This window comes from Babylonia areolata, chromosome 23 (assembly GCF_041734735.1).
Source record: "Babylonia areolata isolate BAREFJ2019XMU chromosome 23, ASM4173473v1, whole genome shotgun sequence".
In the NCBI taxonomy this organism is placed as follows: Eukaryota; Metazoa; Mollusca; class Gastropoda; order Neogastropoda; family Buccinidae; genus Babylonia; species Babylonia areolata.
Window position 1 is genome coordinate 7,924,318 of NC_134898.1, and position 13,201 is coordinate 7,937,518.

At 41.6% G+C, this 13,201-nt stretch overlaps 2 protein-coding genes across 2 annotated transcripts in view; both read left to right on the plus strand.

Moving 5' to 3' along the window:
* The window catches only part of LOC143298348 (uncharacterized), a 196,777-nt gene that overhangs the window by 137,539 nt on the left and 46,037 nt on the right, over window positions 1-13,201 (plus strand). The window contains exon 16 of the mRNA XM_076611227.1: window positions 7,776-7,867. Coding sequence (XP_076467342.1) covers window positions 7,776-7,867 — 92 coding nt within the window. The remainder of the gene's footprint in view (window positions 1-7,775; window positions 7,868-13,201) is intronic.
* The window catches only part of LOC143298244 (uncharacterized), a 6,293-nt gene continuing 1,927 nt past the window's right edge, over window positions 8,836-13,201 (plus strand). Inside the window, exons 1-2 of the mRNA XM_076611060.1 lie at window positions 8,836-9,065; window positions 9,450-9,561. Coding sequence (XP_076467175.1) covers window positions 8,836-9,065; window positions 9,450-9,561 — 342 coding nt within the window. The remainder of the gene's footprint in view (window positions 9,066-9,449; window positions 9,562-13,201) is intronic.

The following is a 13,201-nucleotide window of genomic DNA, read 5'->3' on the forward strand; positions in this document are numbered from 1 at the left end:
ATTTAGCGGCAACTCGGTGATAAGACGTCTCGCTAATAGTCCGCCGACTGCTGGCCAATGAAATGCCGTTTCCAGCTGGAGCTAAATGCTCATTCACAATGGCCACCATTTCTGAGATATGTAACATTATAGTCTTGCTCTGTCTTTGCCAATCTTTTATGCGTTAGAAGTATTATTTTCTTGCATGTTTGTGGTTTGTTTTGTCTTTCTGACGTTTTCGTCTCAGAATTTTATATATATTGTATCGTTTGTGTCAGTTTGTGACGTCTAATTCGATGTTTTGTTAAATTCATCTCGATCTTCTTTGTTTATTTCCAGTTCTTATGGCCCCGCCACAATACTTCAGAATGACTTGTCCCCATTGCTGAGCATTGCAAACCATTCCCGCGAGTACATCCCTCAGTGGGGGGTTGAAGCCATTGCTTCAGGGGGCGGGGGCCGGGGGGGGGGGGGCGCACTACTGTGCTCATCCCAGGTCAGGTCACCCAGTATCTCTACGGGAGGGGAATACTGGTTGCACGACCCTCACCTGTGTGTCAGGTGACGCTGCTATCCGGCCAGTCTTCCCTGCTGGGGAAGGCCCGTGCATGTCAGGCAGTCCCAGGCTGTTGGTTGCTGGTCTTCTGGCAGTCTGACACCCAGGTCAGGACCAGTTACTGGACTTCCTGCCAACCTAGTCAACTTTTTTCTTTTTTCTTTCCCTTCCTGGAGGTCCATGAGCCAGTCAGCCTTCGGGATGGTTGGCACTCACGGGTAGATCTCCCCAGTCTACAATTACAGGGGTGCACCCCTGGCGCACTCTGGGCTGCTGGGAGGGCTGGGGATGACCCCAGGTCTTATCCATTCCGGACAGCCCAGCACTCCTTACCCTATACATGTGGTGCTCTAGTGGGGATGTGCACTGCTTCAACTGGCCAGACCGAGCTGGTGTCGGTCAGGGTGAACTATGTGGTGTCCAGTGCATCCTACTCAGTAGGTAGCACCTCTGGGTCAGCCTACCCAGGTGGGGGAAGCTTGCAGTTTCCCCTCCCTCAGCCGTCGGTTCTGTCGGAAGATCAGTATGTGTCCCTGCCTCCCAGCATGCATGCATCCTCACCTCTTCTCATGAGGTGCTACATGAGCAGCCTTGGCACCCTCACTCTCAAGCATGGCTGAAGATGTTCTCCTGACATCATCTGCCTGACAACCATGGGTTTATTTCCATGTGGGGGTTTGCCCTGAGCCACACAGGGATCAGTGGAGGGCCAAGCGCTCTCCACACCCTGGTCTCAAACATTATCCCTTCTTCGGCAGCACACTGCCACCTCCAGGACCACTACGTGCCGTAAGGTACCACAGATGACACAGGCGTGGTTGATTAAGCCCGCCCGTATGGGCAGGGGTAATTCTTCTATCCCCCCATCTGGTAGTCCTTGTCTGTCCCTAAGGCCTGTCTCCCGGGGAAGTACCTCAAAGACTGTTGAACCACAATCCCCTAGAGGACATTTACAACAATCCAACCTTGAAGGCTTCAGTATGCATCGAGAGATGGAATCTTCTCCTGCAAACATATATTTTCTTTTCAAATATTATTTTCTTAGTTGGCCCCCTTGTGAAAACTGCTTACGACCAGACAAGTCATGACACAGGAGTCAATGATGATACCATGAATTTGGAAATCAATAAGGTGACAAAAGATGACCCAACACTTCAAGGAGTGAAAACAAGTATCAAGACCAACAATTGGCATCCATCCACAAACTGCAGTATTGCCCTGTCTTCGTCCTCAAAACATTCAAGACGAGTTGTGTATCAGTGAAGACCACGACATCCATCTTCTTGGAAATCAAAGTATAATCCCCAAAGCTCGTCAGCAGCCCACAGTGGATAAAGCATATGAGAGCCATCAAAGAATCTTCTCCATGAGAAAGTCTTGTCGCCACACATAGAACTATGAAGACAAAAGTAAAATCGCGTCTTCCATGCCTATCAACAACTCATACTCACCATGTAAACCACTGAAGGTAATACCAGTACCTCACCAACCCTGGTCTGAAGTATGTCTTGACCTTACAGGACCAATCCCATCTGGAGAATACTTTATGGTTGTGACAGACGACTACTCATGATTCCTTGGAGTAGAAATTGTCCACAGTACAAGCGCTAATAATATAAATCCCAAGCTTGATGCCATCTTTGCGCTTCATGGCTGTCCTGACATTGTCAAAATCAACAATGGAGCCCCTTTTAACAACGGTGAGTTGACACGGTTCTCCAAGTACTTATGATTTTAACACCGCAAGATTACACCTCTATGGTCCAAGCAAATGGTGGCATGGAAAGAAGTATGCCTATTCTGAAGAACGCTATCCAAGCTGCCCAGATGGAGAGAAGACTATGACAACAAGAACTTACCAGATTCCCTTGAAAATACATTGCTACTTCACAAGTACTACAGGTGTAAGCCTGCAGAAGCTCTTTACAGCAGAAAAACAAGTCAAGCTTCCAGAAAGTGACAACCAACCCAACAGTTCCCAGAAACTGGATGAAGGGATCTGTCATCATAATGCAGTCAAGAAACAGATGATGAAAATCTACACTGACATCCAATGTTATGCAAATGAACCTGAAATCCCAGTCATTGACACTGTTCTTGCTTGCCGAGACAGAAAGAATAAACTCTCCAACACCTCTTTAAGTCAGAGCATGAGAAGGTGACAGAGAAATCATGCGCAACTCTACTTTCTTCAAGAAAGTCACCCAACCCTTATTTTCAACTGGCAGAGAAAGAAGGTATCCAGCTACATCTGATCGTGATACAATCGACCCAACGATATCTGATGCTGATCCAGTGGACCCAGCCGTGTCTGCTCATGAGCTAGTTGATCCAACCATGCCTGCTACTGCCTCAGCTGAATCAGAAGTCTCTCAGCCTAGAATGAGCAGCCCGATTCTATGCAAAACACAACGTTCAAGAACAACTCATAAAAGCCAACACATTTCAAAAGACTATGTGACCAAATGAACAAAATTTATTTCAAATGCAAATGATAGTCCAGAGAACTCAACAAAATGACAGTTCAAGAGACGATCTTCTGCACTGCGTGATTCTGTCAAATGCCTAATTGGCAGTTATGTTGTTAGATTGTTCTTAATGCATTGCATTTTTTTATTTTTTGACAGATCGGAAAGAAATTGTAGAACAAGAGGCAAAGCCTTCAAGACTCACCTGTGCTTCGCGTTTTATCCAGTCTAGAAATCATGAAGAGGAAAAAAAAATTTTTTTTAAATTGTTGAAAAGTGTTCTGTATTAAATATGATATATAATATAAACTTGGGACAAGAAAAAAAAAGAAAAAAGAAAAAAGTATGCGAGCGGGATCGAACCATGCATGTTTAGTTCCGAAGCAAGCATGCTTATCCCCACTGCTGCAGCGCATCTGATGTCATTTTACTAAATTTAATACTGAAAGCAATGTTGACGTTTTCTTCTTCGTGCGATAATTAGATGTGATTGTAGTGGACGTAATAACACCGTTTAAATCATGTTTTTCGTGTGTTTTTATTATATCTCGATTATTATTTTATTTCGGCGGTAAATGAGACTTTGCTATCCCTTCAAGCACGAAGCAACACTTGGCAGATCTCTAGATATGCACGAACCAGTCGAGGCCTACAACGAGCTGAAAGAAACGATTGATTCAATTTTTGACTCACTTGTGTAAACAAAGTGAGTCTATGTTTTAACCCAGTGTTCGGCTCTGTATGTGTGTGTGTGTGTGTGTGTGTCCGTGGTAAACTTTAACATTGCCATTTTCTCTGCAAATACTTTGTCAGTTGACACCAAATTAGGCATAAAAAATAGGAAAAATTCAGTTATTTCCAGTCATCTTGTTTAAAACAATATTGCACCTCTGGGATGGGCACAAAAAAATTAAAAAAGAAGCCAAATTATATGCAAACTGCATTTACTGGTTTTTTTGTTTGTTTTTTAATTCTCTAAACGTGGCACTTTTATATGATATTCTGACAGAACAACAAGAGCAGTCATTTTTATCATTTTTTGTTCAAACAGGAACTTCTTTTGCTAAGCATGGAAGTTATATTTATTTTGCAAACGTTTTGGTGCAGATAGTAAAAAAGGGAAATTAATCTGTAATTAATGCTAGGGGACTTAATTTGCTTTAAACTGATCTTTCTCATCTTAAACATTACATTTCGAGATTATACTCAATACATAAAAAGCTTGTGTGTTTTACTTTCAGTGTACAGGGCTTTCACTGTGGTCATTCGCCCAAGTGGTCTTTTTCGGAAAATACTAAAATCAGTACGACGAGTGGACTTTATAGATCTATTGGCTGAGCCCTGAAGGTCATGGGCAAAAATCAGTTGCGTACACATATTTATACATGTTCAAAGCGCGTGCTCATATTCTTCGCGAACGCGAACGACGCCATTTTGTTTCAAGTTGTTGACCTGCCCATTCAATCCTATATTCAATCGACAATACACGATAACATGTGATGGAAAGTTGGAGAAGGAGACCGTTAAATATTTATTCAGAAAAGATTTGTGAACGCCTCATCACTTACTGGATTATGCCCCAAACTGCCATAAAGATATCCATAGAATCAGTCGGAATTCACAGTTAAAAATAATAAACCATGAGAGTTAATACCCTTGAATTGATGAAATGCAAAAATTTCCAGTCTGGACTTTTCTCAAAATGAAGTCCTTTTCACTTCATACAACGTTTAGAAGTACTTGTACTTGGCTCTACATGTTATTAGCTTAACAAAATACTCAATTTTCATATCAACTTTAAAACTATAAAACTAGAATGAACATAAAAGAGAAATTGAATCGACCGTGTCATACTAGATTCCCGGCGGGTGTAACTAAACTTGTACATCTATCTAGATCCAGAGAAAACGGCTAAATGTTGCAGTGTGATTGTGGGGATAGCCACGTCTCCTTTACCGCGGACTTAAAAAGAATTTTTAATTGTCCTTAAAGATTTTTTGAATGCCCAAGATACACCAGAAAAATATGATTTGAACAGCGTTCTCACTGCGAATACCGCAATCGATTTATCGCCCTTTAAAAAAAGCATGTTTAAATATTATATTTTTGAACGTCAGTTAAGAAGCCACGATAGTGTAATGGATAAGACAGTTTCTTCTCATCCGAACACATGGGGTTCGAATCTGCCGTTAGGACTTTTTTCTTCTTCTTCTTCTTTTTTTTTTTTTTTTTTAACCCGAAGCTTTATAATAACAAATACAGAACACATTTTAACGATTAGATTTTTTTTTGAAGTGTATCACAAGTGAGTCTTGAAGGCCTTGCCTCTCTTGTTCTTTCATGTTCATTCCAGTTTATTCAGCGTCCACTTTAGAATGTTTATATGCAGTAAACACGTCAATGGTGTTGTTAGTATTCTGTATGTGTTCTGTCCAGAATTTGTATTTCTTTCCTTTTGATTGTGAATAAGAAAACGAGGCCATGTCTTCGAATACAACCTACATACTAGTGGGCCAAACTCCGTGGGACGCGGTTTTTTTTTTATATAGAATTTTCAGATTTCGGAACAAACCTCAGTGAAATAAACAGTTAATGATTCGGAAAAAATGGCTGAATTCGGCAGACTTACAACCTGTTATTGGTACGACTGTGAAGATATTTTTTCATAGTATGTTTAAGTCAAATTTGGTATAGGCAGACAAAGTATTTCCAGAGAAAATGGCAATGTTAAAGTTTACCACAGCCACACACACACACACACACACACACACACCTGGTTTAAACATAGACTCACTTTGTTTTCACAAGTGAGTCAAAAATAATGGAAGAACCGAGAATGTCCAAACATGGATCTTATGAGGTGGGTGATCACTTGTTGAGGGATAGCATGCCACTCTTCTTCGAGTGCCTGGAACAGATCCTTCAAGTTTTCCGGCGTGCTGACCGTGGCTCGGAGTCGTCTTTCCAGCTCGTTCCACATGCGCTCAGTTGGATTGAGATCTGGAGACAGTGAGGGCCAGGGCAGCGTGTTAATGTTGTTGACAGCCAGGAAGGCCTGTGTATAACGTGCCGTGTGCTGTCTGGCATTATCCTGCATGAAAATGGCGTGTGGGGCGGCCAAAAGTGGGAGAGCATGAAGCTGCAAGATATCAACCAAAGCGCGGGGCGTTCAGAGCCTCGTCGACTCGCACCAGTTGAACACGTCCATCGGCACTGATGGCGCCCCAGACCATCACACTCCCACCACCACGAGCAGGTGCTTGGTCAGCGCAGTTTGCTGCATAGCTTTCGTTCATTCTTCGGAAGACATCGTCTCCTGTCGTGACGTTGCAGAAGGAATTGTGATTCGTCACTGAATAGCACGTGGTTCCAGTGACGGGCTGGAGTCCAGAAGCGATGCTTGGTGGTCCACTGAAGGCGGTCGAGCGTCCAGGCCAGCTGCGTGCAATCGATTGCGGATGGCCTGGTCGGAGACATGTGGCTGGACTGTGGAGAAGTGGTTTCCCAGATGTCGTAGGCGAATACAGCAGTCCTGGGCTGCTGACGTCGCTCTTGATCATCCAGTGCGTTGTCTGTCTGCTGTGACACCAGTGGCTTCCAGTGTGGCCCACAGTTGACTGATGTCACGTTGAAATGTACATCAGCTTGAGATTGCCCAGCCTGCAGTAGGCCAATGGCGTTGCTTCCTTGTGCTTGAGTCAGGCATTGGAATTTTTGCGTTCAAATCCAATTCGACAGACTGCAATTTTTCTGGGTTTTGTAGCCATGGTGTGAGTAAACAGTTCATCGGCATTCCCAATCAAAAACATGATGTCATGGAAAGAAAACACACACAAAATAGACAACGAGACATTTTCACCACAGGCTTCACAGTTTTCATGTGCAGCATGCTCTGTGTGTGCATGCCTGCTGCTTAAAAGTCACTTGACAAGCGTAATCATATACAAGCCATACCCAGCCCATTTGCATTGTGCAGTGATATTACATTGCTTTCTGAACATTGTTGCATTGATTGAACTATTTTCTATTTTCTGTTGTAAAATCATTATTTATTTAAACTGATTGCATTAATTCGCCTGTTGATCAATTGAATGACATTTCTCCAAGTTCATGGACTCTCAAGAGCTAGAAGTGAAGAAAGTATCATATAGTATCATATTTTGTACTTTCAAGTTTATAAACTTTCAAACTTGTGCAAGAACATTTTAAGATTCAGTAGTGCCATATATTTTTTTAAGGTTGAGGAGGGATGTAATGTCAGTTCATTTAAAACATAATTATATCACTCTAATTCGTGTAAACAGACATTATGATTAATAATTGTTAGTGACTTTGGAAATTCAAGAACCCGTATATTGTGTACGTTACCGAACGGACGTCATTAAAGCATTGCAGCTTAACATCGAGTCTGTATTTCGATTGACTGAAGTAACACCAACTCTACAGAGGGGGTAGGGAGTATTTTGTGAGTGAATAGCAGCATACAATATATAGCATATGAGGAACACAACAAATACTTAAGGGACATAATAGCAACCATATCCGGGGTCGCTTTGAATGGGGCAACTCCTGATTAGAACTTAACGACGATGCGAACGCAATGAACGTGATATCAGCATACAGTGACGTAGGACGCTCAGACAGTAGCTCACTCAGCAAAATATACTTGATGGCTTGACACATAGTGAAGTGTGAAAATGTGGTGATGTGGAACAGTGTGGAGTGCCACAGCAGCAGTGAGGACCAGGCTGACCCAGTGTGTCTGTCCCCAGGTGTACGAGATCACACAGTCCAGCGCTGCATTCTTCGGGGTGGACGAATTCCTCATGATGACTCAACTCACCAAGAGAGTGGCCTCCCTTAGGTCAGTGATTCAAAACAACTTTATCATACCTTTGATAAATTAAAACAGTTTTGGTGTAATTTATTCAATAGAATATTTGAAACTGGCACCTTACCAGGTACCATTGTCCCCATTTACAAAATAAAGGAGACAAAAACGACCCGAATAATTACAGGGGCATCACATTACTCTCATGCAGTGCTAAATTCTTTACTGCTGCACTCAACGAAAGACTATGCACCTTTTCTGATACCTTAGATATTCTTTCCGAAAACCAGGCTGGCTTTGGACTTAACCATTCCACAACTGATCACATCTTTGTAATGAAATGTCTGAATGACATAATGAGAAGCATGAAGAAAAAAATATTCTGTGCTTTCATAGATTATGAGAAAGCGTTCGACAAAGTATGGCATACAGGCTTATGGACAAAACTCATTCGCTCTGGAATCAATGGCAAGTTCCTCAGTATTGTCAGGAACATGTATAAAGGAATTGTTTCATGCGTCTCCTCAAATGGTGCCGTTTCTGAGTCTTTTGCAGTTTACCAAGGTGTTCGCCAAGGTGAAAACCTATCCCCCTTTTTGTTTGCTTTGTATGTGAATGATGTGGAAACTCACCTTATCAGGAATGGTTGCTCCCCTGTCGATATGGGACTAAGCCATGATGAAAGAGTATCTGAATACCTCAAACTATTGCTAATTCTGTATGCCGATGACACAGTAATATTTGCTGACTCAGAAGCTAAGCTTCAGATGGCGCTAAACGAACTAGAAGCATATTGTAATGACTGGAAAATAAGTATGAATTGCTCCAAAACAAAAATAATGGTATTCTGCAGTAAGAAACTAAATTACCAGTACTCGTTCACACTTAATGGAAATACTCTAGAACACGTTACTTGCTTTAAATACCTAGGACTGACTTTCAATTTCAATGGTAAGTTTAACATAGCTGTGAAACAATTAAAAGATCAGGCCAGACTGGCAATGATGGCACTGTTAAGAAAAAGCAGACAACTTCAGCTCCCTATCTCCTGCCAGTTAGACTTATTCAGTTCACTGGTCATGCCAATATTAACTTATGGTTGTGAAGTTCGGGGTAATAACTGCGTTGACATTGCTGAATCATTACACTTGGAATACTGTAAATACATACTCCGGCTTAAGAAAAGCACTCCAAACTGTTTCATCTATGGTGAAACGGGACATTTCCCCCAGTTTGTGCATGTATATTGCCGAATGATCAAATTCTGGCACAAATTGTCCGTTGACACATTGACTAGTAAAAAATTCTCCTCTCGCATGCTGAACACATTAACTGAATGTTTTAATTTACAAATACACAAAAATGACTGGTTACTTAAAATTAAACAGATTCTAGATGAAAATGGACTGTCTTTTGTGTGGTACTATCCACAATCTGTATCAGCCTACATGGCTGATAAACAATCTGACCCAAAGACTTAAAGATAGTTGTACACAAAAAACTTGTCTAACTCTACAAAAGCCAATAACTACAGTTTGTTTAAAAGCCAAATAGCTTTTGAAAATTATCTAGACATTTTGCCATTGTGCTATAGCATCCCAATGTTGAAACTCAGAACAAGTAATCGCAAACTACCGATTGAGAAAGGGAGACACATGAACATACCACAAGAAGCAAGATTGTGTCATCTTTGTGACATGAATCGAGTGGGAGACGAATACCACTTTGTCACGGAATTCCCTGCAATTCAAAATCTCCGCAATAAGTATTTACCTAAGTATTACACAACACGTCCCAACTTCCACAAATATGCAACATTAATGTCTGTTAGTAGTAAGAAAAAGTTACTAAATTTTGCTAAGTTCATTAAAGAAGGTTTTAATGTGTTTCGTTAGGAGCCAGTTTCAGTCCGGATTCTTTGCCACTTATGCCTTAACTGTACTTGTTGAATAGGAATTAGAACAATGACTTGTGTTAATCTTGACATCGCACCCCGTACATATCCATTTGTAATTGCATGATCATGTATGTGCGTATATATATGTGTATATGTGTGTGTGTATATGTATATATATATATATATATATATATGTATGTATATATATGTGTATATATATATATATATATATATATATATATATATGTCTTTTTTTTCCCTTGTATGTATCAAACCAATCCCAGTATTACTGGCAAATGGGTGCTAAAATAACATGCAAATTATTTTGTATTTTATTTTGTTACACTATGTCATTATTAATGCTGTGCTCCAACTAACCCCCCAGTTCCCAGTTCAGGCTCAACTAGTCAGATACAGAGTCGTATTGTAAATCTAAGTTGTGATCTGTGCATTTGTCTATTCCTGTTGCATTGTACAAGACTCCAGAAACAACTAAACAATATTGCTCAGTGGTGCAAAGACACAGGATCTTCCATCAATCCAGCGAAAGCCCAAACGTTGCTGTGCACCCTGAACAACAGAACCGCGAGCAAATCACCACCTTCTGTGTCATTCGATGGGATTCAAATCGAGAAAACTGAATGCCTACGCTACCTAGGAATACACTTCGACAGGATGCTGACCTTCAGAAAACATACGGAAAATACTGTTCTCAAATGCAAAAAAGGCCTTTCAGTCTTAAAGGCAATGGCAACCAAAGGTATTGAACAACGCCACTTCTTCCTGCTATACCAATCACTCGTCCTCAGTGTGATCGACTACGGACTTGGGCTAACAACACCATCTCAAAGCAACCTCTTAAAATTAGAAAGAGTTCAAAATGAAGCTATGAGGCTGATCCTTGGAACAACAAAAGTCACGCCCACAGAAACCATGCGATACCTGCTTGACCTTCCTTCAGTGCAGGCCGGAAACAAGTTAGAACAGGTCAAGACCTACTTCAAAGCATTAGAAAACCCTCAAAACCCACTGCATGACGCAGTCAAAGAACCAAAAGGCAGCCGTCTAGGACGAGGAAGATCATGGATGGGGCAAGCAGAAGACACAATCCAGCTAGTATGCCGACTACAAGACCTGAAAGAAACAAAAGAATGGGAGAAAAACCCCGAAACCCTCAACCATCTATTCAACACAGCCATTTCACCCACTCTAGGAAGACATTGTCGGGAATGGCCAGAGGGCAAAACTGATGCGGAAGTGAAGCTACTCATAGAAGAAAACAGTAAAGAAGAGGACATCATCATATACACAGATGGCTCAGTAACCAAAGACCAATCCGGTTGGGGATTCACTGCGAAACAAAATGGAAAAACAGTTAGGGAAGAGAATGCTGCCTACAAAGTCACAACCTCCAGCCTAACGATGGAAGTTGAAGCTGTGACACATGCCCTCCAGTGGCTATCGTCCATCCATACGCCCGGAAACCAACATGCCATGATTCTAACAGACTCAATGAACCTCATACAGAAAATTGAAAACGGAATGGGAAGCCCAGAGTGGCATAAGGCAATGCGCAATTTTTCAGATAAAAAAACTCACATGGTCATACTGCCCGGGGCATGCAGGAGTTAAGGGAAATGAGCGAGCTGACAGACTTGCTGGTAACGCAACACCAACGAGAGGCCTACATCTAGGAAAATCGGAAATCCTCAGAAGAGTCAAAGAATATCAAAAAGAACAGGTACAAGGCCATCACACCATTGATCGCCTCAAAGAAATAAAAGCAGAGAGAGGGAGCGGCCGTCAGTCTAACATGAAAGGTAGAGCACGATGCTTTGCAAATCAAACAAATATCGGCATCATTTCCAAACCAACATTGCGCAAATTTCTTCAAAACGGAACAGTCTCTGTGGGCTTTTCCAAATACAATAGACTGAGCAACACACTAGACGCCACGTTCTTGGCATCAGAGATCTTTTCCCATCCCTCCTGCGGCCAATCAGTGGCAGCCTCTGTGCGTGTGTGTATGTGTGTGTTTGTGTGTATGTGTGGGTCTGTGTTTTTGAGTGTGTTTGTGCATGCGTGAGAGTGTAAGTGTACACAAGTGTCAGAAGAGTTCTGTGCATGTGTGTGTGTGTGTGTGTGTGTGCGTGCGTGTTGTGTGTGTGTGTGTGTGAGAGGGAGGTGGGGGTGCAGGGAGGAGGTGAGGTAGAGGATGAGGTATGTGAGTGTATGCATGCCTACACTGTGGGAGCAACAGGATATTGGAACGTATATATTATATATATATCTTTGTATATATGTGTGTGGGTTTGGGGGTGGGAGATATGGGCGTGTGTGTGTGTGCTTGTACAAGTAAGCGTTCATCTGTGTGTGTGAGTGTGTGTGCGTGTGCGTGTTTATGTGTGTGTGTGTGTGTGTGTGTGTGTGTGCCGTGGAAGCTGCGATACATAGACTAGAAATGAGTGTGTGGAGGAGGGGGTAGAGGAGGTGCAGGGAAATTTGTGGTGTGTGTGTGTGTGTGTGTGTGTGTGTTGGAGCTCATGTACGTTTATATGTATTTGATTGTGCTTTCATATCTGTGAAACTGCGTTTTGGGGGCATATCTGTTATGCATGTGTGGGTGTATGTGTGAATGTGTGTCTTCATGTTTTATATTTATTTGCTTATTTATCGTCATTGTTGTCTTATTTATTTAATTATTTATTTATTATTATTATTATTTTATCATTATTTTCATTACTACTATCTTTTTTTTTATATCATAATTATTATTTATTTATTTATGTATGAACGCTTATCTATATATATATATTTTTTTTTTTCTCAAGGCCTGACTAAGCGCGTTGGGTTACGCTGCTGGTCAGGCATCTGCTTGGCAGATGTGGTGTAGCGTATATGGATTTGTCCGAACGCAGTGACGCCTCCTTGAGCTACTGAAACTGAAACTGAAACTGTACCAGACTGATGATTACATTTAGCCTTTTATTTCATTTTATTTCCCCCCATTTGTATTATCCCCCCTTTTGTTTCTTCTTTTTAAATTATATTCGCAATTCCTCTGTGGCCGTCATCCTGTTATTGTCCTGTTTCCTTGTTTCTCTATGACTCAAAAGAGTTAATGGGAATAAACAAACTCTGACTCTCTGAAACAGTTTACTCGGGGTTCTCCAACAGTTGATATTTAATTTGTGTTTGCGTTTGTGTGTGTGTGTGTGCGCGTGCACACGTGTGTATATGTGTGTGTTTATGTGTGTCTGTGCCGTGTGCGTGCTTGGGTGCAGACGCTCACTTCCGTGTATCGTTATCATGTAGGATGAATTTCTTTAACTTTGACGTTCGCACACACTGTTGCCTTCGTCTACATTCAATCCCTTAGAATTCATAATTTTGAGATTCAGATCTGATATATAACCTTAATGAAAACTTCCTCTGAGCAGACGACAGCTGCATCGCTTCATTGGCTTTTG